The sequence below is a fragment of the Erinaceus europaeus genome, chromosome 11 (assembly GCF_950295315.1).
Source record: "Erinaceus europaeus chromosome 11, mEriEur2.1, whole genome shotgun sequence".
Taxonomy (NCBI): domain Eukaryota; kingdom Metazoa; phylum Chordata; class Mammalia; order Eulipotyphla; family Erinaceidae; genus Erinaceus; species Erinaceus europaeus.
Window position 1 is genome coordinate 64,145,493 of NC_080172.1, and position 27,466 is coordinate 64,172,958.

The window sequence follows — 27,466 nt, forward strand, 5'->3', positions numbered from 1 at the left end:
ATCTCATCTACTTTTCAAAATATTTTTCCTACAGTTATGCAGAAGGCATGGAGGGAAAGAAATCCTCCAGCTCGAATCAAAGCAGCCTATCAAGCTTTAGAATTAAATAATGAGTAAGTTTGAAATATATGGAAAATAAGTTTGTTTTGAAGAAAACCCAGGCAAATTATTTTACGTTTCCTTTAGTCTGTTCCTAAGACACTGGGAGTCATTAGCAGTTTTTTTTCATGTTGGAAACAAAAATTTCAGGGCTCATTGACATCTATAGTTTGCTTCTAACAATTTAACACACACACACATATATATATGTATATATATTACATTTACCTTTAAATGGAAATTATGCTAGAAATACTTTTTAAAGTAAACAATGCTGATTTAGTTGGTGATAACACATGGAAACTTAAAGGTATTGAAATACTTATACCACATGTTTTAGTTTTTTTTTCATTTTAAGCATTCATTCAGTTCTGAGGCATTTAGCTGATACTGGGATTAGAGGCAAAGAAGGAAAGCCAAAATAAATACCTCTAATTTTTTATGTTAATAGTATTTATTTTCATACCTCCTTGCATCACCTTTGTATTTTAAGATTTATAATATAAAAATCAAAAGTCAAGGGGATGGACAGTGGCACACCCAGTTAAGTACACATTACCATGCACAAGGACCTGGGTTTGAACCACTGCTCCCTGACTGTAGGGGGGTGCATCACAAGTGGTGAATCAGGTCTGCAGGTATCTCTCTTTCACTCTCCCTCTCTATCTCCCTAACCCCTCTCAATTTCTGTCTGTGCTATCCAGCAAAATAGAAAGAAAAAATGGCTATCAGGAGTAGTGGATTCATAGTGCAGGCACTGAGCCCCAGTGACAACCCTGGTGGAAAATTGAAAATAATAATAAATTAATAAATAAAATGAAAATCAACTTAACATTTAAGTGCGACAGGTCAGTAGCAATATAATACTAAATAGATTCTAAGGGAAAAACTATGATCCCAGGTAGGATTATGGAATTCTTGATGAATAACATGAATTTTGCATATTCCTTGTATCTCTCACTGCCACCACCCTCTGATACATTATCTTTGCTAAGAAGACTCTCTCAAATTGGGACAAAAATAACAGAGTAGAAAACTCCAAAAGCAGTGAATAAATTGATGAAAAGTCAGAATTGATTTTATTGAGACTGAAAATAATATCAAGTTTATAGCAATCAAAATAATGTTTTTAAAAAATCCTGAATTTATGTAATAGGGCTTTGTGATATTTTAACTTACAGTGGTTTTACCCCCTATTTCCTGACACAGTGGAAGCCTTCAGGAAAACAATTTGCATTCTGAGTATATGTTCTTACTACCAGGGAAAGTAGAATGGATCTTTTTTCCTCAAAGAATTGTGGCCTTTTGTTGTTGAATGACCCAGAATTATTAGCTTAAGTGGCTTGTTTTTCTTTCAGCTAATTCAGATCTTATAGTTATACTGAAAGGCTTTTGCTGAAAACATTTAAAACCAAATGAATTAAACTATGATGTTGGAAAATAACCAGAAGAACCCCTCCACAAGTTATAACAGAGCTATGTAAACTTCCTAAATGAGACTTCAAAGCAGTGATTCAAAAGATGTTCACTAAAATGAGAAATTCAATGGAAGGATACTTCAGCAAAGTTAGATAAAAGTATAAGAGAAGCCTAAAGGCAGAAAAAAAAATGCAGTAGCTGAGTTCAAATAACATAGAGGGGACCACCAGAAGACAGACAGAAGCCAATTATTGAAGAAGTAAGCTCATGGATAGATAGAGATAACCACAGTAAAAGCCAGGAAATAGCAATAAAGAACAAAATTAAATGAAGAGAAAAGAAATGACAGTCATATCATTGGGGTATCAGAAGAAGAGCAGGAGCAAAACTGTTATCAGAATGAATAATGATTGTGCTGGGAAATTGTGCAGATGCAGTCACATCTGCCATGTTGTCTCCTCAGGCTACTGCTAGTTCTCACGAGAGTTGGGACATTCTCGGAGTGCCTGTTCAGCCATGTTGTGCCCTCAAGGCATTGTCTATTCCCCCCCCCCCCCCCCCCCGCGATATTTGGAGTGCTTTGGTTACTCCTCCCTCCTCCCATTCTCACGAGAGTTATTATCCTATCCTGGAGTGCTATGGTTACTCCTCCCCCTTCCCATTCTCGCGAAAGCTACTCCTATAAAAGCCCTTCTTCTTCCGCACCTCGCTCTCTTGCCAGCGCTTCACTTGGTGTTCACACGCAGGAAAGGTTACTGCGTGAGGCAGCCATTTTCGCTACCTCCACGTGGCCCAACCTGTTTCTCTAGCACCCAACTCTGAGGTGCCAGCGCAAATAAAGATTTGTGTTCCCTCTTTGCTCTGGACCTCCTCTCTCTCTTCTCTGCGGCACAAAACAACATGATTGGAAATTTCCCCAAGCTGAGGAGACAGACACTGAACTAGGAAACTCTAAAAGTTCCAAACAAATCCAAACATATTCACACCAAGACACATTATAATTAAAATGGCAAAGACCAAAGAGAGAGTTCTAAAAGCAGCAAGAATAAAGCAAGGAGTCACACATAAGGGACTCCCCTCCCCCATCAACTGATTTTTCAACAGAGATTCAAATGAGCAGAAAAGGCTGGTATGGCATATTAAAAGTTATGTTTGAAAAGTATTTCAAACCAAGAATATTCTACCCAGCTAGGTTACCACTCATATTTAAGGGAGAGATAAAGAGTTTTTCAGACAATTAAAGAAATTCACCATTGCAGGGGGCTGTGAGGGGGTGTTGCACCAGGTTGAGCACACATAGTGCAAAGGGCAAGGACCTGCACAAGGATCCTGGTTTGAGCCCCTGGCTCCCCAATTGCAGGGGGGCCACTTCACAAGCAGTGAACCAAGTCTGCAGGTGTCTGTCTTTCTCCCTCTCCATCCCTCCCCTCTCAATTTCTTTCTGTCCTAGCCAAAAAAATTGAAAAATAATGGCCACAGGAGCAGTGGATTCATAGTGCTGACACCAAGCCCCAGCAATAACCCTGCAGGCAAAAAAAAAAAACAAATAACAAAGCAAAGCAAAGCAAAAGAAATCTACCACTGTCAAAACAGTGTCATAGGAAATGCTAAAAGAGCTTATATCAAAGTGAGATAGTGAATGATACCACTCATATAAAGATATAAAGAAACAAAGCAAGGGAATAAGTGAAGTCAAATGAAAACAAAACCTTGGACTGGGACTACAGTACTGAAGTTATCAGAGGAGACTGGGGATTGGTGGGTCAGGTGGTTGCAAGGATCTTGGTACTTTGTTGATATATGAGTTGTGATAATGTATTTTGAAAAGATGTAAAGTCATATTTCTAAAATGTTTATGCACTTATAAATCAAGTTTCCCTTAAAACCAAATAAAATAGTTAACTTAAAAGTATGGGCCAGATAGTATGTAACTGGTAATGCACTTGGCCAGGGTTTGTCTAGTTACCATGTAGTAGTGTCATGGCAAAAGAGAGAATTCCAGTGCTGTTTTGTTTCTCCCTTATTTTAGTCTCTATTATTTGAGATAAAAATAGCAAAAGATTGTCTGGGTTGTAGTGAAATTGTTAATACATGAGGGACTGGTACCACCTAAATAATTAAGTAAACAGTGACAGTGGAAAAAAAAAACAAAGGATAAACAGCTACATAAATGAAATCAAGTTAAGAGTAGAAATAAACCTACTAATCTGTTGCTTGATGTGGCGGCAGGATGAGAAGGAGAGAGAATCCAAGCGCAGAGGGAACACAGATCTTTATTGTTGGGTCAGATGGGTGGTTCAGGCCATGTGGAGCCAGCCAAAAAATGGCTGTCCCCTGCTACCTCACCACCGGGCAAGAAAGAGCGAGTGAGGGGAGGGGGAGTAGGCAGACTTTTTAGGTCAACGCCCCAGAGTGACATGTGGAGACAAGACTGGTTGGGGGAAAGCCCTGAAAGTACCATAATACTCTGTGTATAGTGGCAGAGCCTTGGGGAGACATCTGCACAGCACTAATCTGTAGTCAACTGATTTTTTTTGATAGGGACTCCCAGGGATATTCAATGGGGAAAAGAATAGTCTTTACAGCAAATTACTAGGTACAACTGAAAGACTACTCACAAAGTATAAAGTTAGACATTACCTAACACCACACAGAACAGTTAATTCAAAATTAATCAAAGACCTAAATTTTAAGAGCCAAAACTATAAAACTGTTGGAAGAATATCTAGTGGCACATTGTCATGACTAGCTCTAATAGTAGTTTGTTTCTTTGACACTGTGTCAAAAGCACAAATGAATAAACAAAAATTAATCTGTAAAAATTTAAAGTTTCTGTTCATCAGAGAAAGTATTTGCAAAAATACTTTCAAAAAATCTAGCTTTCAAAATATGTCTAGAATGCTTGCAACATATATAAAAATGAAAAAATGGACAAAGGACTTAACTAGACATTTCAAATAAGATCTACAGGTGGCTAATAAGCACAGATGGGTCAACATCATTCATTATTAGGGAAATAAGAATGAATACCACAGTGGATTATCTCTCTGTAAATTGTGTGTAACAATAATATCAATTTCCTCCTGTGGGTAAGGCAAACAGAATAATGGCTATGCCAAACACTTTCATGCCTGAGGCTGTGAATTCTCCTACACCACCATAAACTAGAGCTGAGCAGTGCTCTTGTCAGTTCCTCCTCCTCCCTCCCCTATATGTATGATGCAGTAAAGTAAAAAATTCCCTACAGGAAATAACAAGTGTTTGTGAAAATAAGGAGAAATGGGAACCTTCATGTGCTGTAATTTAAAATAGAAAAACTATATAGCCACTGAGAAACAGAGCAAGTATGCAGGAGAGTTCAGACTAAGGAAAGGTTTGCTCCAGTATCATTGTGGATCAGTCTAAGAGATGATGGGTACCATGCAAAGAGAATACTTGGGGGTAAGTTCTAGTCTTAAGGTCTTGTTTCTGTATTAAATGTTAAAGATGGTTAGTTGGCTATGAGTCTTCTCAGTAATTTACTCATTCCATTTCCTATTCCTGTAATAGGAATATGACAAAGTATATAGTAAATAAGAAGACATGGCAACTAGAGTGCATAGTACCTTGAACAATAATTTCAGGTAATTCATTAACTATTGGGTTGTCAGAAAAGTCAGGACACATTTTTGCATAGAAAAGATACATCATGACTTTTCTGACAACTGAATAGATTCTTCTTTCCTTTCCACAAAAGGAAAATCCAGAGCAGATGGTCAGAGAATGGATTATAGAAGTTAAAAAGATAGAAAATAAAGGAGAAGGATAGGGAAGGAGAATAAGGGAATGAGTTTTATGCTCCTCATAAATTATTTTCTGGCCAGGAGGCTTTGTAGTGGTTAAAGCACAGGACTTTTAGGTGTGGGGTCCAGTTTGCTCTCTGACAACATATGACACAGTAATACTCTTGTTCTTCCTCTTTTTCTTGTTAGTAAGCAAATTAAAAGGCATATACTGCCATATCAGCTTTTCTACAAAAGAAATAAGTATTAAGTTTGTTTTTTCTTCAAGAGATGGAAAGTATAAAGGCAGGTAAAGTTAAAAAGTGACAGAGCAAGAGGACATTGCAAGAGAGAAATACTTGCTTTGCCATTTAGCTAAAAATTGCCTTGCTTGCTTTCTTCATAGCTGTGCCACTGCATATGTTCTACTGGCTGAAGAAGAAGCAACAACTATTGTAGATGCTGAAAGGCTATTTAAACAGGCACTCAAGGCAGGAGAAACAGTTTATAGGAGGTCACAACAGTGCCAACACCAAAGTCCTCAGCATGAAGCTCAACTGAGTAAGCAAAACTGAAATAATTTTTACTTGTGTTTTCACTCCTGTGATTGGCTTTTATGTTTAAAAACAAAACAACACCAACAAAGGTTACTTTTTGTAAGAGATAGTTAATATATTCATAATAGCTACTAGCTTGCAAAACAGAAATATATGGTAATTACAGATTATTTGTGGAAGGAATAGACAGATTTGCTTTGGTTTGGGTTTTTAAAACTGTTTTTTTTACTAGTGATAAAGTTATGGGATAAGAGGGGTACAATTACATACAATTCAGTTCCCACCACCAGAGTTCCATATCCCCTCCCCCACCATAGAAGTTTGCTTCTTCTTCTTCTAGCGTTTGCCAGAAGTTTGCTTATTCTTTATCCCTCTGAGAGTATGGACCAAAGATCTTTATGGGAAGCAGAACGTGGAAGGTCTGGCTTCTGTAATTGCTTCTCCGCTGGACATGAGCATTGACAGGTTGATCCATACCCCCAACCTGTTTCTGTCTCCCTAGTGGGACAGGACTCTGGGGAGCTGGGGTTAAAGGACACATTGGTGAGGTTATCTGCCCAGGGAAGTCAGGTTGATGTCATGGTAGCTTCTGCAACTTGGTGGCTGAAAAGCATTAAGATGTAAAGCAGAACAATTTGTTTAATAATTAGGAAACTAAAAATAAGAGTATAACAGAAGAAATTTGGCGTCTTCATGTTGGAAGAAGCTAGGAAGTATAGTTTAGGTATATTCCAAGGGGCCCATGACTTTACAGCAGTGCAGGTGGGCTAAGTATTGTTTGGGAAGATGGTGTCAGAGTTGAGAATAGGACTAGAAGTTGAAAAACAAGAGCACTAGAAAGCTGGATCAGGGAAGAAAGTAGCTCCCCAAAATATGGGAAAAGTATAAAAATACCATTAACTGTAAACCTCATTGATCTGACCTAAGGCCCATACTATTTATATATAGTACAGAAGCCTGTGTAACCTCTGCATCCCTGTCAATCGGTGTTCACATTCCATGGTCACAGCTAGGAACATTCTAGGCTGCACTCTTTTCAGTACCAGCCTTTCTCAAATAGCAAAGTATGTTGACCCAGCCACCCTTCAGAGAATGGGGCAATTTCTACCACTGTTCTATATTGAGAACAAGGCCCTGTAGAGACTCATAAGAGGGTTTATGATGTTGTTCCTAATGGAGGTAACCAGTGATGGTGGAGAAGATGGATCTGTTATAGTCCTAGGAACATCATATCTAATGTGGGAATCCCAGGATTCCCTGACTAGGGCCCCGGATGATGGGGTGGCTTGGTGGTGACCAAAAGGGCCATCATTAAAGTGCGCAGGTCTCTTGCTCTTATCCAGCTTTTATAGTCCTTACTTTATCTGACAAGGTTAGCTTTAGAGTGAGTAAGGGAAGTGAAATAGGATATAAGTGAGGAGAGTACCTAGGTCTAAGTAGAAACTATTTAATAATTTTTTTTTAGCTCTTTCCAACTGTTTGTTGTACCTGTTGAGTCACTATAGACTATTATACACTTTTATTTTAAGGTATATGTTTTCTACCAACTTATGGGTACATGTGCACATTGTACCCTGTCTCATGGGCCCTGGTCTATAGCTAGGTTCTGTAGCTTTGTTAGGAAGTGCACCACCTGAAATGGAACTAAGGAGTCCTCTGAGCTAGGAAAGATCTCACTAAAATATTGAGCTGGAGGCTTGACATTACAGGTTTGGTGTCTCTGGATATAGTCCGAAGTGAAACATGTCGAGGTGGTACTGGTTGCATTGATTTGGATGAGATCAGCGGATGCATTATCAATTTGGTATGGATCAAGAGAAATATGAAGGAAAAGAAGCACAGCCCCAGAGGTTCCAGGACTGGGAGAAACCTGGGTTTTATAGAGAATGAGGAAGGTTCTTTTTTTCTTTTCTTTTCTTTCTTTTTTTTTTAACCAGAGCACTCACTACTCAGCTCTGATTTATGGTGGTGCTAGGGATTAAACCTGGGATTCTGGAATCTCAGACATAAGTCTTTTGTATAACCATTGTGCTGTTTCCTCAGTCCTCTGCACTGGTTTTTTGATAGGTATTCTAGGGTCATTGGAGAAGTACAACTCAAAAATATTTAAATTTCAGGAAAACTCCTGTGAAGGTAAACAACTCTTTTCTTCTTATCTTTACTTCCAATCAAAATAAAGGTATATCATTTGGTTTGTCCCTGATACTCTAAATATTTCTGTAGAGTGTCAGTGAGTGGCTTTTTTTTTTTTTTAACAAAATCAGCCTTACATTTGGCTATGAGTCTGTCTTTCATAGATTTTTTCTTTTCTTTTCTTTTTTTTTTTTTTGTGTGTGATGTGTTTGAAATCATACAGGCCATAACAGCTGAGGTCTTTTCTTTTTACTCTTAGGGATATTCTCCTAGTTATGATTGAAATATTTTTACTGAAGATGTTTGAATGTTAAATATGTAACACTGCTGTTTCCTGTCCTCCCTCCCCCTTTTTTGTGGTCAGAAGGTTTTAGTTTCATTTTGGCAGATAATGGGCAATAAATTAAAATATGTTTATATAATACACTATCTGCTAGCAGTTAAGTCTTAAATCTTTTGTTTGTGGAAATTAAAATGTGGTTTTTTTCTCTCTAAACTAAATATTGATGTATACAATGTGTTTCTGTAACGCATGTTACAACTGTGGGAATATGTAATTATGTAGTCTGGAACTAGTGAAACTACATCTGTAAAAAAAAAGTTTTGCCATTTGTCCTTATATAATCTCAAATATGGTTATGAGATAGTTGTAGAAATATTTGTTATCTTCTTCTAAAATTTTATTTTATTTTTTTAAGATAGAGACAGAGAGGCAGAAAGAGAGTGTGTAAAAGAGATCACAATACTGAAGCTTCCTTCAATGCAGTAGGTGATGGGCTAAAATATAGATCACACACATGTCATAGCAACCTGTGTGATATTTCACATGCCCCTTCTAAATAATTATATGGATTTTGGTTTTTAAGCAAAAGCACTTACTTACTATGGAAATTTTGTTTTCAACAATTTTTGTCAGTTAAAGCAATAGATAAAATTTACATAGAAAAAAATAATAGGTCCATGTTATTTTTCATGTCCTTGTTAGTATTAAAATGAATGTATCTGTTATGCATGAATTAATTTATACATATGCTTTACATACTACTTGCTGTGAAAGACAAGATACTATATATTTTAATCTTTTTATTTATTCATTTGTTGGATAGAGACAGAGAGAAATTGAGAGGGAAGGGAAGACAGAGATGGAGAGAGAGAGAGAGAGAGAGAGAGAGAGAGAGACCGAGAGACCTGCAGCACTGCTTTACCATTTGTGAAGCTTTTCCCTTGTTGTGGGATCCAGGAGCTTGAACCTGGGTCCTTGCATTATAAAATGTCTGCTCTACAAAGTACCACTGCCTGCCTGCTCTTTCAATCTTTTCATGCAAAAAATTTTAAAGATACACAAAAAGAGACAGAACTCTTTTTAATGAACTCCCACTTAGTATTCATTATCCAAATTCAACTATCTTTAATATTATTCCATTCTAAAAATGTGATTTTAATTAAGTCTTCCAATACAAGTATACAAATTAAACATTTAGTATGTTAATGAAATGTCTAGTCATAATAAAAAGGTGATAATTCCACCTGTTTTGTTTTTTAAATAGGAAGAGATACCAATGTGCTGGTGTATATTAAAAGAAGATTGGCAATGTGTGCAAGGAAATTAGGAAGAATAAGGGAAGCAGTAAAAATAATGAGAGATGTAAGTTTTTTGATGACTGAATCTTTACTTTGATTTGAAAAAATGAAAATGTGATTTAAAATGGAAACTTAGCTTAATGCAGAATCATTGTTTCATTAATTGGTTGTTTCATTAATTGGTTCATTAATTTGTTACTATGTTAAATAACAAAATGGTTTGTTTAATATAAATGCCTTTCTTTAAAATTATATTTATTTAATAATTGTGTCCTTAATGTAACCTTGGTTTATAAGTATATAGATGTTTTAAAAGTACAGTTTCAGGATTCGACTTCCGGAGGCAGAGCTACGAGCAGCAGATCGCTTTCTCTCCTCTCCTCTCCTCTCCTCTCCTCTCCTCTCCTCTCCTCTCCTCTCCTCTCCTCTCCTCTCCTCTCCTCTCCCGGATCAACTAGGAATACCAAAGGAGACCACCCAGACCGAAACAAGACAGGACTAGAATGACCACAGGAACCCAGTAAATCACCTGTGAGTACAAACACGCGTGGCTGGTGACAGAGAGGAGAGAGGGGTCTAAGGAGAGATTAAGTGACTGCTAACAGTTCAACAGTTTATCAGTGGAGACACCACCTCCAGTCTACTCCACAACAAGGGGACAGCTGAAGGGAGGAAAGGACTCCCCAGAGACTCACCAAGTGCAACTCTGAGTCTCCATTGATACTACCCTCAGAATCTGGAGCAGCAACAGGGAGGGACACCAGGGGACAGAGATCTAACCGGGAAACTCAGGAGAAGACCTATACCTCCGTGGCATAGCTGAGGGGCTGTGAAAGTCTCTTTGCATAACCACTGGATTATCTCTGCCACACCCTGCTTTATCTCTTGGTCAGGAGTCAGTGATTAAGCTTGGAAACAGAGCTGGCAGTCAGCTGAGATAAAGAACAAACATCTCATCACAGACCCCTGCAAGCGTCAACCCGGCTTTGACCTAGCACATTATGATTGGGCCCTCCTCAATCGCTATTGAACAGGCCATGGCCGGTGTGCCGCTATGTTCCATCACTGGGGAGCCAGAGACGACCCGAACTGCCCCTGCGGCTCCAGACAGACTATGACCCACATAGTCAACGACTGCCACCTCTCCAGATTCAAAGGAGGTCTCGAAACTTTACATCAGGCTAAACCTGATGCTGTAGACTGGCTACGGAAGAAGGGCAAACGCTAGAAGAAGTGATTAAGCTAAGAAGCCTATTGATAGTTTAAAAGCCCTCAGGCTCCCATAGCCTACAGGGAAGAAAAAAAATGAGGCTTTTACACCACTGAGCTCCAACTCAGGGATTGAAAAAACTGTTAACTTCCACCACTGTGAACCTTTTAATTAACTTACTTAGACACAAGTCAATCCAGGCAATAGTGATCAATAATTTGAAAAATACTGATAAAGGGAACTCATAACATAATATATAAAATGGTTAAAACAACAAGAAAAAATATTGGAGACTCGAACCAGGACAAGAGTCCAGCTAAAAGTCCTCCAGAGGGTGAAGCAGAAAACAACGAGTTCAACATCCAAACATTAGCTAAGGAAATAATAACAGGAGTGAGTAAAGAATTTGAAAAAATTGTAATCAGAAATGCAGGAACAACAAATGAGAATATGGAAGAAAATTCTAATTATCTCATGGTTATTAGAGAGCTGAAAGCTGAAATCGCTGAGCTAAGAAGGCAACTAGCTGAACAAGCTAAAACAGTATCAGAGCAGGGAAACAAAATAGATGAACTCCAGAAAGCAGTAGAGGGCAGAGAGAATAGAATCTATGAGGCTGAAGACAGAATTAGCAAGATTGAGGATGAATTAGAGACGATTAAAAAAGAAGTAAGAGATCTCAAAAAGAGATTAAGAGATGCTGAAAACAACAACAGAGTCCTATGGAATGACTTCAAAAGAAACAATATACGCATTATTGGCTTACGAGAGGAAGAAAGAGAAGGAGAGGAAGAAAGCATTCTCCAGGCCATAATAGCTGAAAATTTCTCTAGTCTAGACAACACCAAAGACATAAAGATTCAAGAAGCCCAGAGGGTCCCAAACAGAATTAACCCAGACCTAAAGACACCAAGACATGTCATATTTAGAATGGAAAGGAATAAGGATAAAGAAAGGATCCTCAAGGCTGCAAGAGACAAACAGAGTCACCTACAAAGGAAAACCCATAAGATTAGCAGCAGACTTCTCCATAAAAACACTACAGGCCAGAAGAGAATGGCAAGATATCTATCGAGTGCTCAATGAGAAAGGCTTTCAGCCAAGAATACTATATCCTGCTAGACTGTCATTCAGACTAGATGGAAGCATCAAAACCTTCTCAGACAAGCAACAGTTGAAGGAAGCAACCATCACCAAGCCTGCCCTGAAAGAAGTTCTGAAAGGTCTCCTATAAACAACCAGACCACCACAAATAGGACATATATCTAAACACCCTAAAACTCCACAAGAATGGCGTTAAAATATCTTCAATCTTTGATATCAATAAATGTCAATGGCCTGAACTCACCTTATAAAGACACAGAGTAGGAAGATGGATCAGAAAACACAACCCAACAATATGTTGTCTACAGGAAACTCACCTAACTCAACAAGACAAACACAGACTTAAAGTGAAAGGATGGAAAACTATCATACAAGCCAATGGCCCAGAAAAAAGGGCAGGAACAGCTATTCTCATATCTGACATGATAGACTTTAAAATAGATAAGATTTAAAAAGATAGGAATGGATACTACTTAATGCTCAGAGGATCAGTCAATCAAGAGGACTTAACAATTATTAATATCTATGCACCCAATGAGAAGCCATCTAAATACATCAAACTTCTACTGAAAGAGCTACAGCAATATATTAACAGTAACACAATCATAGTAGGGGACTTCAACACCCCACTATCTCAACTTGACAGATCATCCAGGCAGAAAATCAGTAAAGACATAAGGGAGCTAAATGAAGAGATAGATAAACTAGAGCTATTGGACATTTTCAGAGTCATTCATCCCAAGAAACTGGAATACACATTTTACTCAAATCCACATGGATCATTCTCAAGGATAGACCATATGTTAGGCCACAAAGACAGCATCAGCCAATTCAAGAGCATTGAAATCATCCCAAGCATCTTCTCAGACTACAGTGGAATTAAACTAACACTTAACAATCAACAAAAGATTAGTAACAGTGCCAAAATGTGGAAGCTCAACAGTACACTTCTTAACAACTTCTGGGTCAAAGAGGAAATCAAGGAAGAAATCAAAATGTTTCGAGAGTTCAATGAAAATGAAGACACAAGCTATCAAAATATTTGGGACACAGCTAAAGCAGTCCTAAGAGGGAAATTCATAGCTATACAAGCACACATTAGGAAACAAGAAAAGGCACAAATAAACAGCCTGATTGCACATCTTAAAGACCTAGAAGAAGAACAACAAAGGAACCCTTAAGCAACCAGAAGGACAGAAATTACTAAAGTTAGGGCAGAAATAAATAACATTGAGAATAGGAAAACCATACAAAAGATCAATGAAAGTAAATGTTGGTTCTTCGAAAGAGTAAACAAAATCGACAAACCTTTAGCCAGACTCACAAAACAAAAAAGGGAGAAGACCCAAATAAATCGGATAGTAAATGAAAGAGGAGATATCACAACAGACACTGCAGAAATTCAACATATCATGCGAGGCTTCTATGAACAACTATATGCCACCAAGCTAGAGAACCTGGAAGAAATGAATGATTTCCTAGATACCTACCAACTTCCAAAACTAAGTAAAGAGGAAGTGGATAACATGAACAGGCCCATCACAGCTAATGAAATTGAAACAGTTATCAAAAATATTCCCAAAAATAAAAGTCCTGGACTTTTGATGGTTTTACAAATGAATTCTACAAAACTTTCAAAGAAGAACTAATACCTCTACTTTTAAAAGTCTTCCAGAAGATTGAAGACACTGGAATGCTCCTTGCCAGCTTCTATGAAGCCAACATCACCCTGATACTAAAATCAGACAGGGACACAACCAAAAAAGAAAACTACAGACCAATATCTCTGATGAACATAGATGCGAAAATATTGAACAAAATTCTAGCCAACCGGATACAGCAGTATATCAAAAAGATTGTTCATCATGACCAAGTGGGGTTTATCCCAGGCATGCAAGGTTGGTTTAATATACGTAAATCAATCAATGTGATCCACCACATCAACAAAAGCAAGACCAAAAACCACATGGTCATATCAATAGATGCAGAGAAAGTCTTTGACAAAATACAACATCCCTTTATGATCAAAACACTACAAAAAATGGGAATAGATGGAAAATTCCTGAAGATAGTGGAGTCTATATATAGCAAACCTACAGCCAACATCATACTCAATGGTGAAAAACTGGAAGCATTTCCCCTCAGATCAGGTACTAGACAGGGCTGCCCACTATCACCATTACTATTCAACATAGTGTTGGAAGTTCTTGCCATAGCAATCAGGCAGGAGCAAGGAATTAAAGGCATACAGATTGGAAGAGAAGAAGTCAAACTCTCCTTATTTGCAGATGACATGATAGTATACATGGAAAAACCTAAGGAATCCAGCAAGAAGCTTTTGGAAATCGTCAGGCAATACAGTAACGTGTCAGGCTATAAAATTAACATTCAAAAGTCAGTGGCATTCCTCTATGCAAACAGTAAGTTAGAAGAAATCCAGAAATCAGTTCCTTTTTCTATAGAAAAACAACAAAATATCTAGGAGTAAACCTAACCAAAGAAGTGAAAGACTTGTATACTGAAAATTATGAGTCACTACTCAAAGAAATTGAAAAAGACACAAAGAAGTGGAAAGATATTCCATGTTCATGGGTTGGAAGAATTAACATCATCAAAATGAATGTATTACCCAGAGCCATCTACAAATTTAATGCTATCCCCATCAAGATCCCAAGCACATTTTTTAGAACAGAAAAAATGCTACAATTGTTTATCTGGAACCAGAAAAGACCTAGAATTGCCAAAACAATCTTGAGAAAAAAGAACAGAACTGGAGGCATCACACTCCCAGATCTCAAACTGTATTATAGGGCCATTGTCATCAAAACTGCTTGGTACTGGAACATGAACAGACACACTGACCAGTGGAATAGAATTGAGAGCCCAGAAATGAGGCCCCACACGTATGGACATCTAATCTTTGACAAAGGGGCCCAGATTATTACATGGGGAAAGCAGAGTCTCTTCAACAAATGGTGTTGGAAACAATGGGTTGAAACATGCAGAAGAATGAAACTGAATCACTGTATTTCACCAAATACAAAAGTAAATTCCAAGTGGATCAAGGACTTGGATGTTAGACCAGAAACTATCAGATACTTAGAGGAAAATATTGGCAGAACTTTTTTCCGCATAAATTTTAAAGACATTTTCAATGAAACGAATCCAATTACAAGGAAGACTAAGGCAAGTATAAGCCTATGGGACTACATCAAATTAAAAAGCTTCTTCACAGCAAAAGAAACCACTACCCAAACCAAGAGACCCCTCACAGAATGGGAGAAAGTCTTTACATGCCATACATCAGACAAGAGGCTAATAACCAGAATATATAAAGAGCTTGCCAGACTCAACAACAAGACAACAAATAACCCCATCCAAAAATGGGGGGAGGACTTGGACAGAATATTCACCACAGAAGAGATCCAAATGGCCGAGAAACACATGAAAAAATGCTCCAAGTCTCTGATTGTCAGATAAATGCAAATAAAGACAACAATGAGATATCACTTCACTCCTGTGAGAATGTCATACATCAGAAAAGGTAACAGCAGCAAATGCTGGAAAGGGTGTGGGGTCAAAGGAACCCTCCTGCACTACTGGTGGGAATGTCAATTGGTCCAACCTCTGTGGAGAACAGTCTGGAGAACTCTCAGAAGGCTAGAAATGGACCTAACCTATGACCCTGCAATTCCCCTCCTGGGGATATATCCTAAGGAACCCAACACATCCGTCCAAAAAGATTTGTATACACATATGTTCTTGGCAGCACAATTTGTAATAGCCAAAACCTGGAAGCAACCCAGGTGTCCAACAACAGATGAGTGGCTGAGCAAGTTGTGGTCTATATACACAATGGAATACTACTCAGCTGTAAAAAATGGTGACTTCACCGTTTTCAGCCGATCTTGGATGGACCTTGAAAAAATCATATTGAGTGAAATAAGTCAGAAACAGAAAGATGAATATGGGATGATCTCACTCTCAGGCCGAAGTTGAAAAACAAGATTAGAAAAGAAAACACAAGTCGAACCTGAAATGGAATTGGAGTATTACACCAAAGTAAAAGACTCTGGATTGGGTGGGGAGAATACAGGTCCATGAAAGATGATGAATGACATAGTGGGGGTTGTATTGTTAAATGGGAATCTGGGGAATGTTATGCATGTACAAACTATTGTATTTACTGTTGAATGTAAAACATTAATTCCCCAATAAAGAAATAAATTATTTATAAAAAAAAAGTACAGTTTCACACCTCTTCAGAATACATTGCCACAGAACATACATCATCAAAGTACCAATACCCCTCTACCAAAGTCTATTGGATCATCTTCACCCTTGTAACACCTGACCCACCAACCCCTAGTCTCCTCTGATAACTTCAGTACCATAGTCCCAGTCCGTGGTTTTGTTTCATTAGACTTCACTTGTTCCCTTGATTTGTTTATTTATATACTTACTGTGAGTGAGATCATTCAGTATCTCCCTTTGATATAAACTCTTTTAGCATTTCCGGTGGCACTGTTTTGGCATTGGTAAATTTCTCTAATTGTTGTTTGTCTGAAAACCTTGTTATCGCTCCCTCAAATATGAGTGGCTTCGTAGAATATTCTTGGTATTCTTGGTTTGAAATCTTTTTCATACAAAACTTTTAATATGTAATACCAGTCCTTTCTGCCCATTAGAATTACTGTTGAGAAAACAGCTGACAGTCTCATGGTGGGGGTGGGGGAGGGATTGGGTTCCCCTTATATGCTACTTCTTGCTTTCCTGTTTGGAACTCTTAGAGTTTTCTGGTTCAGTGTCTGTCTGTCTCCTCAGCTTGAGGAAATTTGCAATTAATATTTCTTCAAATAGCAGTTTTGTCCCTGCTCTTCTGGTATCCCAATGATATAAATGTCATTTCCTTTCTCTTCATTTAATTTTGTTCTTTGTTCCTATTTCCTGGCTTTTACTGTGGTTACCTCTATCTATCCATGAGCTAACTTCTTCAACAATTGGCTTATGTCTGTCTTCTAGTGGTCCCCTCTATATTTTTATTCAGCTACTTTATTTTTAATTTAATATGTTTTATTACCACTAGGGTTATTGCTGGGGCTCACTGCTCCTGTTTTTTAAAATTATTTTTATTGGATTAGACAGAGAAATTGATAGAGGAGTGAGATACAGTGAGTGAAAGAGAAAAATAGACACCTGTAGACCTGCTTCATTGCTTGTGAGGTCTGGAACCTGGGTCCATGGGCATGGTGATATGTGCACTTATCTGGAGGCATCACTACCCAGGCTCTCAGCTACTTTAAGGTTTGCTAATGAAAGAGAAGGAGAACCAAAATATCCTGCATATTGAGTTCCAGGGAGTTCATTGGGACCTCATGTTTGAAAGTCCAATGCTTTATCCATTATACCACTTCCTGGGCCACTCAGTCATTATATTTTTTAATTTATGACTTTGTTAGGACTTCTCTTGTACTTTCTCTGACTTTGATGAAGCATTCTTCTGTTGATTTTTTCATTTCACTGTCTATAGATTATACCATTGCTTTGAAGCCTTTAAAAATAATAAACAGAAGTTGAGAAAGAAGAACAGAGAGGGAAACTCAAAGCAGGATTTGACTGAATTTGGAGTAGGGCACCAAAGTAAAAACCCTGGGTTGGGGGAGTCGGGCGGTAGCACAGCGATTAAGCGCAAGTGGCGCAAAGCACAAGGACCTGTGTGAGGATCCCAGTTTGAGCCCCCCCCACACTTGCAGGGGAGTCGCTTCAAAGCAGTGAAGCAGGTCTACTGGAGTCTTATCTTTCTCTCCCGTCTTCTCCTCCTCTCTCTGTTCTATCTAACAATGGTGACATCACTAACAACAACAATAATAACTACAACAATAAAAACAAGGGCCACAAAAGGGAAAATAAATAAATAAATATAAAATAAAAACAACCCTGGGTTGAGGGTGACGGTGGATGTGTGGCTTCATGGGGCGGGGGAGGGAGATGGTATGGGACACAGTCTTTTGGTGGTGGGAATGGTGTTTATATGTACAATCCTATTAATTTGTAGTCATATAAATCACTATTTAATTAATATGAGAGAAAATTTAAAAAATATTTGCATAGCTCTGTTAAATCTGAGATTCTCTTCAAAGTGTTGTCTTGATCAGTTTTGTGACATCCTCTGTCATATCATTACATTTGGTACTCAATAAAGACCAAAACCAGGACCAGGGAGCCAGGCAGTGGTGCACCAGGTTAAGCATACATAGTACGAAGCGCAAAGACCTGCACAAGGATCCCAGTTCAAGCCTCCAGCTCCCTACCTGCAGGGGGGCCACTTCGCAAGTGGTGAAGCAGGTCTGCAGGTGTTTCTCTGTCTCTCTCCTTCTCTATCTCCTCCTCCACCTCTCAATTTCTCTCTGTCCTATTCAATAAAATGAAAAGAAAAAAAAACGGCCTCTAAGAGCAGTGGATTTGTAGTGCTGGCATTGAGCTCCAGCAACAACCCTGGAGGCAGAAACAAAACAAACAAACAAAAAAACCAAAGGGTCAGGACCATGGGTCAGTTCAGGGATGGGCAATGACAAGGGCTTCAGGGTTCTAAGTGCTTTGCAGAGACTGTAGCTCCAAAGTCAAGCAAGCCTGGATAGGAACCAGTAGTTTAAGGTTGCAAGTGCTCAATAGTCATTAGGTTTCCAGGGTAGGGGCTCAGGTCTAAAAGGAGGTTAGAGTCCAAATTTAAGGTGACAATAGTATGTACATTCCAGAGCTGGCAGGGAACATATTCTGACAAGACTTTCGGACAGCAAAGGAGCAGGGCAAGCAGTGTACCCTCCTTGCAGCTGACTAAGGCCTACAGGGAATTACTAATTGTAAGCTTAGGGGAGATTTATTTGCTAGCAGTTAGGTTTGACTGTTGAGGACTGGGTCTGTTTTCTAGTAGTTACCACTCTTGATAAATGTGCCTCAGTCCGTATTTAAATAGACTGCTAGGTAGGTAGGGTGGAGTTCTCCTCTGGAACATGCCCTGAGGTTTTGCTACTAAATTGTAGAAACTGAATTCCTATATGGTAGACAACTACTCTGCTGTCTGCAAGATCTCAGAGATTGTCAGGATTTTCAGACAACTGTTATGACTCCTGCCCAGTTTGTAACAGAGTCTTGTCTTTGGTTAAAATATTGTAGTATGGAACCATAACCAAATTTTCTTGAGTTTAGTGCACTCTGTCCCCTTGCTCCCCAGATAAATGTTCTGCACTTTACTAATCCAGTCTTCTTTGATGCTTGTGTCATAAAGTATCGTTTCTGTCTTGGAGAAGAATAGCTCTGTGTTCTCACTGCCTGGATTCTGACCTGTTGTCCATTGCTGTGGGAACTTGTTTGTTTAGGTTTCAGGTCCACTTGTATGTAGACAGTCCCTTTAATTAGTGTAGTATTGCTGTCTTTGAAGGAGAAGGTCAACACAGGCCCTCCCTATTCTGCCTACATTCCTCACCCCTCAATATATAAGCACTTAGTAAAAATTAAATCTCTTAAGTTTGTTAAATAATTTTTCTATCTTAATGAATGTGTGCGAACGTGATAACCAGTAAACTACGGAAATATCTTAATGAATGTGATTCCACTCTGTTGAGTTCCTTCTACTCTAATTTTAATCTTTTCCCCTTTTAATGTACAGTTGATGAAAGAATTTCCTCCTCTTACCATGGTGAACATCCATGAAAATCTCCTAGAGTCACTTTTAGAATTACAGGCATATGCAGATGTCCAGGCAGTCCTAGCAAAATATGATGGTGAGTGAATAGCATCTTTATCAGTGCTTTTTACAGAAAAATCCTGCAATGATGAAATTTTCTTTTATGAAGGTTTATTTGCCTATTGAGCACTATGTATAACTTGAGATACTGGCTTGCAGTGGTGAACAAGAAGTCAGAGAATTAACCCTCATAGAATTTGTAGTTTAATGGAATAGACAGACAAAGAGTAGTAGGTTTTTTTTTTAAAAGCTTTAAAAAGTGATTTGCTTTATATATTTATTTTTTTAGTCTTAGTTTTTTATAAAGCATAGGGTATTTGCTGATATAGTTGTGAAATATTGGGTGATATATATGTGGGTTAATACTTCATTTGTTTGGAATGTCATGGAAGCCTAACCAAAGTTTCTTAGTAGTATGAGAACAGATTAGAAAATAGAAGTTAAAGAAGTTCCCGGAGCAGGGGAGACAGCATAATGGTTATGCAAAAAGATTTTTATGCCTGTGGCTCTCCAATCCCAGATTTAATCCTCAGCACCACCATAAACCAGAACTGAGCAATACTCTGTAAAAAAAAAAAAAAAAAATTAAAATCCTGTAGTTCAGTGATGTATAGCTAATAAATAGAATCAGGACATATTCTCGAGACATCTAACATCTTCTCATCATACTTCTACTAAAATTTATTGTATCAATTGAATTTGCACTATTAATTACTCTTACTAGAAATTGTCTTAAGATTTTTTTGCAATTCTTGTCTAAGTTGAGAATTATTATTACAGACATAAGTCTTCCAAAGTCAGCAGCAATCTGTTATACAGCAGCACTTCTGAAGACAAGAACCGTTTCAGATAAGTAAGTAATTGTGAAAACTATAATTTAGAAAGATTGCTAAACTCAGTGCTAAGATTTACGTCCACTAACTTTAAACAATGCTCATTTTTTCTCTGTACTTCTTTTTAAACTAACTCTGGGGGGCCAGGTGTTACCGCAGTACATGGCACAAAGCACAAGGACCTGTGTAAGAATCCTGGTTAGAGCCCCCAGCTCCCCACCTGCAGGGGGATTGCTTCACGGGTGGTCTACAGGTGTGTCTTTCTCTCCCCTTCTTTTTCTTTCCCATCTCTCTCAATTCTTCTCTGTATCCAACAGCAATGACTACAATAGTAACAGTAATGATAAATAACAAGAGCAACAAAGAGGGAAAAATGGGGGATGGAATACGGAGTTCTGGTGGTGGGAATTGTGTGGAGTTGTACCCCTTTTATCCTATGGTTTTGTCAGTGTTCCCTTTTTATAAATATTTTTTTTTAAAGGGAAAAAATGACCTCCAGGAGCAGTGGATTCATAGTGCAGGCACTGAGCCTCAGTGATAACCCTAGAGGCAAAAACAAAAAACAAAAAAACCTCTTGTACTTATGAGGTTCTGAGTCTAGTGGAAAGAACAAAGTTTTTAAATCTAAAGAAATTCAGATTCAAATTCATATTCTACCAAATACCTGTTTGTGTTTGGGTAAATAGATCAATTTATATCCGTAAAATAATAATAATAATACTGAAAAGGGTACTTTTGTGAGAATTAATTGCTTGTTAATGGAAAGAAATTAACATATATAGTATATAGTAGCTAAGATGATCATGAGAATAGTATAAATGGAAATAGGTTTCATGGTATCTTTTTTGAAATACTAATTTTGATTTACTCTATCCTTTGTTTTTTTGGTTGTCTCTAGTGCATTTCTTTTTATTCCACAGAGAAGAAGATATTTAGAATTAACCAAATGATTACCATTTACTTTCATCTTATATTACTGTGCTTTTCTGTGATTAGAATGGAATACTCTGTTTCTTCTAAATGAAAATTTGATAAGAATGTGCTTTCATGGGATACTTTCAAGACATTTTGTAGCATTCCTTATTACTAATGTCTATCTTCAATGGAATTTCCCCCCAAAGTCTTTCTTTAGCTTTTTTTTTTTTTTAACTGGAGCCTTACATATGTGTAGTCTCACTGCTCTAGTCTGCTGTTTTATTTAGAAAGACAGAGATAGAGACCAAGAGAAACACCATAGTGCCTTCCATGTGGTGCTGGAGCCCAAATCTTGGTCACACAGGGCTAGGCAAGTCTGGTGAGCTATCTCTTAGCCCCTCCTTTATATTTATTTTTGATGCATTGCATCACTCAGTTATGGTTGTTGGTGGTGCAGACAATTGAACTGGGAACTTCTTGCATGCAATTCCTGTGTACTTTCACTGTTCTATTTCACTGTTCTATTTCCTTAGTCCTTGGAATTTACATTTCTTAATAGTTTCCATTCCTTATCCTTTTTTTCCCCCCCTTTCTTTCCAATAGGGTTATTGTTGGGGCTCAGTGCTGGCACTACAAATCCATGACTCCTAGTGGTCATTTCTTCTTTTTTTCTTTCTAGTGTTTATAAGATAGAACAGAAACAAATTGGGGGCCTGGCAGTAGTGCAGTATGTTAAACACACATGACACAAAGCACAAGGACGGTCTGAAGGATACTAGTTTGAGCCCCCAGCTCCCCACCTGCAAGAGAGGGTCGCTTCACATGTGGTGAAGCAGGTCTCCAAGTATCTGTCTTTCTCTGCCCCCCTCTTTCTTCCCTCCTATTTTTATTTCTCTCTGTCTTATCCAAGAACAACAGCAATGGCAACAATAACAAGGGCAACAAAATGGGAAAAATGGCCTCCAGGAGCAGTGGATTCATAGCCCCAGTGGTAACCCTGGAAGCAAACAAACAAATACAGAAAGAAATTGAAAGAAAATGAGGAGGTAGGAGAAAGAGAAAGACACCTGCAGACCTGCTTCACTACTTGTGAAGTGGAACCCCTGCAGGTGGGGAGCAGAGGCTTGAACCTGGGTGCTCGTGCTTGGTAATATGTGCGCTCTACTAGATGTGCCACTGCCTGGCCCCCTATTCCTTACTCTTTATATATTTTCTTTATTTATATGTTGAACTGAAGGTATTCTGTTCATGCTTGATAATTTGGCTTTATCTTGGCCATTACCAGAAATCTGTTTCAGAAGGCCAAATTATGGTTTAAATTAATACATATATATATATGAAAATTCATACATACTAAAGTTATACATACATATATTTGACCTAACATATCCTCATTAAAATTCTCTTCAAATGATTTTATTACAGATTCTCTCCAGAAACTGCTTCCAGAAGAGGGCTAAGTTCAGCAGAAATTAATGCTGTAGAAGCAATTCATAGAGCTGTGGAATTTAATCCTCATGTTCCAAAAGTGAGAAATTTTATGTTGAAATACTACTTTTATGTTTGTCAAGCTAATTATAGTGTGTGCATATATAGACCAAGGCTTAGGTGTCCATAATTTGAGTCAGAATTGTTTTAGTCTGCTATATTTTAATGCCTATTATTTGCTTTAAAGGGAATGTTGAAAGGCATCTATAAATGTGAATAGGATCAGTAGTTAACTATGAGCTTTGTAATTAATGTCAAAATAAAGTTTGAGGTACATTCATGTACCCGTTTCTTTACTATAGTCACAGAACATAATTAAAATGACTGAATCTTAATAGTATTATTCACATTAAAAAATTAAGTCATATTTCCTAATGGGTTAGGAGATTGTGCAGTGGGTAGAAGACCTAACTTGCAGGATTCATTCTTAAGTTTGATTCCTGACATCACATAGGCCAGAATGGTTCTTTCTCACACATAAATAAGTAAATATAGTAAAATCTCCTATTACTGTAAATCTTTTTTTATATATAGAGAGATGCCTGGGATTTGAACTAGGGATCAATGATAGGAAGCAGATATGGAAATTTATTGAAAACTGCTGAGTTGATATTTATTTAGTTCCAGATGAAATTATAACCATTTCTCTACAGTGTATACCTTGCAGACATGCAGATTAATGGTTAATCTTTCTTGTCACAGTAGATTCTCATATAGTGTGTATTAATGGAGTTGGGAAATTAGTGAAAATTGAAGAGGTTAGTCTCTAAAAGATAGCCTTCCAAAATTGGATAGTGCAAGTCTTTTAAAGTAAGAATAGAGTCAAGAAAATTACTGAAATCTAAGTAAAATATTTATAGCATTCTGTCATTAAGTGACGCTAGTCCTCAAAATTTGGATAGAACTATTATTAGACATTACAATACACATACAACAACGTATACAACATAGAAACATGTATCTTAATTTATGATTAGAAGCTACCATTAAGGTTGGGAAACAACATTGTCAGCCCCTAACAGCCCTCAAAAATATTTCTGTTCTTTCCAATTTACAGTTTGTTTTCTCCTGCCTAAATGTAACTGCTGTTCTAACAATATGTTAACTTTTTTTCTTTTAAAGAAATTATTTATGGGGCTGGGTGGTGACACACCTGGTTAAGCACACTCACTACAATGCACTGGGTTCAAGCCCTCAGCCCCCACCTGCAGGGGGAAAGCTTCATGAGTGGTGAAACAGGGCTGCAGCGCTCTCTCTCTCTTTCCCTCTCCCTCTCTCTCCCTTCTTCTCAGTTTCTGTCTGTCTATCCTATAAATAAATGGAGATAATAATTTTTAAAAATTATTTATGAGAGAAGGAGAGAGAGTACCAGAGCATCATTCTGGCACATATAATGTTGGAGAGCAAATTCAGGACCTTGTGCTTGAGATTCAAACAATTTATCCACTGCTCCACCTCCAAGTCCACTCTCCTTTTTTCTAATACTTGTAGTTTACATACTTATTTTATTGTTGTCTTTATAAAATAAGTTGAGGAGTGGTCCTTTTTTATTCTCTGGAATAATTTTTGTAAAATTATAATGATTTATGCCTTAAATGAATAATAGCATTTATTGATAAAGTCATCTGATTCTAGATTTTACTTTGTGAGAACAATTTTTATTTCTTTAGTTTAACTACAAATATAATTTTAAATAAATTAACATATTAAAAAAATTATTATTTATTTTAGAGACAGAAGTTGAAAGAGAAGGGGAGAGAGGGAGGGTGGGAAGGAGATAGAGAGACAGACAGACAGACAGACCTACAACAGTGTTTTACTGCTTAAGAAGCTTACCCCCTGCAGGTGGAGACTAGGAACTTGAAACTGGGTCCTTACTATAATATGTGTATTCAACCAGGTGCACCACCGCTCAGACCCTACAAGTACAATTTATCTTAGTTTCTTCTGTTATTTTTTGGTAAGAATTTATTTCATCAAAATTTTCAACTTTGCTGGCACTGTGTTTTCATTAAGTCCTTTTATTACCTAGTTAATATTTGCAGGATAAGTTGTAATATCCACTCTCCAATCTAATTATAGATTCCTTGCACTTCTTTTTAAAATCCTAGCAACCTTATTTGCAGAAGTTGACAAGTTTGTTCTAATTTTTTTTTAAGAAATGCATTTGTTTATTTCATTAGTAAGATGCAGTTGAGAGAACCAGAACGCCATCTGGTATCTGCAATGGCATTGATCAAATTCTGGATCTCATGCTTGAGAGTACAGCACGTTAACCACTGGACCTCCTCCCAGTCCTCCTCGTCTTAAAATTTATGTGGCTATCTTGGGGCCAGGTGGTGGCACACCTGGTTAAGTGCGCACATTACAGTACACAAGGTCGCAGATTCAAAGCCCTGGTCCCCACCTGCAGGGGGAAAACTTCACAAGTGGTGAAGCAGGGCTGCAGGTGTCTCTTTGTCTTTCCCTCACTATCTCCCCCTCTCAATTTCTCTCTTTCCCTACCTAATAAATAAATTAAAAAGTATGTGGATATCTAAGGACCTAGAATATAGAATAGCCAAAACTTATTATCTTTATTTATTGGATAGAAACAGGAAGAATTGAGGGAGTAGAGAGAGATTGAGAGGGAAAGAGAGACACCTGCAGCACTGCTTCACCACTCACAAAGCTTTCTCCCTGCGGGTGGGGACCAAAGGCTCAAACCAGGGTCCTTGTACATTGTAGTGTGTGCTCAACCAGATGCACCACTACCTGGCCCCCATTACTCAGTTTTAAGATAACTTTAAAACAACAGTAGTTAAAAAATTAATATAGGCATAGGAAGACAATAGAGTACTGAAATAAACTTAATTGGAAAATACTCAGAAATTATGGTCAATTTCTTTTCAATCAGAGTTCTAAGACAATTCAATGGAGGAGGAGATCTTTTAAGTAAACAGTGCTTGAACAAATGTGTATCTATATGTAAAAACAAGCAAGCAAACAAAGAGTCTTTTCCTTCACACTGTATAAAAAATAAATTCAGGACAGTAACATTGCAATGTAGATAACATTTTAAATTTATTTTAGTCTTATAAATGTATTATGTAAATTTGTCAAATATTGCATAAATCTTACCAGTAAGATCACAAAGAAAAAAAACTGTTTGAGTAGGAAATATTTTTTGGCAACTTTCCACATAACTGAAACAGAAATGGCTGTAGATCTAAACTTATGTGATTTGTTAAAGCTGGAAACTATTAGAAGGGCAATAGAGAAAAATCACATCAATCTCTTCAGGCTATGAATTTGTTTTGGACATTTCATTAATACTGATTGCTTGTACAGATTTTTTAATATTTACTGAGTGAATTTCAGTGTGCATAGTGCGATAGTATTATAATTTAAAAAAATTAAAACTGCATGTCTTCATGATTTTTGACCATGAAGTTACCTAGCTGTGGATTTGATTCAGCAAACATTTTCTTTTTTAGTCATCAAACAAGGAAAAGATTGTACATCTTTCAGCTACTAAGAAATTCTCAGGGGGCCGCGTGGTAGCACAGCGGGTTAAGCGCACATGGCACGAAGCGCCAGGACCTGAGTAAGGATCCTGGTTCTAGCACCCGACTCCCCACCTGCAAGGGCGGGGGTGGGGGTCCCTTCACAAGTGATGGCGAAGCAGGTCTGCAGGTGTCTATCTTTCTCTCTCCTTCTCTGTCTTCCCCTCCTCTCTCAATTCCTCTCTGTCCTATCCAACATCAATAGCAGTGGCAACAATAACAACAACAAGGGCAACAAAATGGGAAAAATGGCCTCCAGGAGTACTGGATTGTAGTGCAGGTACCAAGCCCCAGTGATAACCCTGGAGGCAAAAAGAAAAAAAAAAAAAGCAAAAACGAAAAAGAAATTCTCAATGTTTTATTTTATATTGGGAAGTGTTTCACACAGTTTTCATATCCTCAGCATTCTGCTTTAATCACTTCAATGTCTCATGTTCTTTACTATTCAACAGGAGATTAAAGAAGTTTTTTTTTCTTTATAGAAATAATTTACACTACCATAAAAGCATTACCCTTCGGGAGTTGGGCAGTAGCACAGCTGGTAAAGTGCACGTGGCGAGAAGCGCAAGGACCGGAGTAAGAATCCGGTTCAAGCCCCCAGCTCCCTACCTGCAGGGGAGTCTTTTCACAAGCAGTGAGGCAGGCCTGCAGGTGTCTATCTTTCTCTCCCCCTCTCTTTCTTCCCCTCCTCTCTCCATTTCGCTCTGTCCTATCCAACAACGAACACATCAAATAACAACAATAATAACTACAACAATAAAAAAGAGGACAACAAAAGGGAAAATAAATAAATAAATATAAAAAATACTTTTCATTAAAAAAAGCGTTACCCTTCAAATTATACAAGTTGGCAGCCTGGGAGGTGACAAAGCAAGCTCAGTGCATACACTACAAAACAGAGACCCCAGGTTTGATCCCTGATACTACATATGGTCAGAGGAGCTTTAATATTTGTATCCTTAAATAATATTTTAAACATAATTTTTCACATTTATTGGATGATTATAGTTTTAATTTACACAACTTAACCATCACTTAAAATATTTTTCATGTTTGTTGACAATTATAGTTTCAATT

General features: G+C 37.7%; 1 protein-coding gene across 8 annotated transcripts in view; it reads left to right on the forward strand.

Moving 5' to 3' along the window:
• ST7L (suppression of tumorigenicity 7 like) overlaps positions 1-27,466 on the forward strand; it is a 113,008-nt gene that overhangs the window by 47,421 nt on the left and 38,121 nt on the right. For 5 of the 8 annotated variants that reach the window (XM_060201875.1, XM_060201871.1, XM_060201873.1 and 2 more), the window contains 7 exons: positions 35-113; positions 5,686-5,840; positions 7,880-7,969; positions 9,517-9,614; positions 19,531-19,645; positions 20,389-20,461; positions 22,782-22,884. In XM_060201875.1, coding sequence (XP_060057858.1) covers positions 35-113; positions 5,686-5,840; positions 7,880-7,969; positions 9,517-9,614; positions 19,531-19,645; positions 20,389-20,461; positions 22,782-22,884 — 713 coding nt within the window. The remainder of the gene's footprint in view (positions 1-34; positions 114-5,685; positions 5,841-7,879; positions 7,970-9,516; positions 9,615-19,530; positions 19,646-20,388; positions 20,462-22,781; positions 22,885-27,466) is intronic. The other 3 variants (XM_007526945.3, XM_016189933.2, XM_060201872.1) reach the window with 2 other exon arrangements.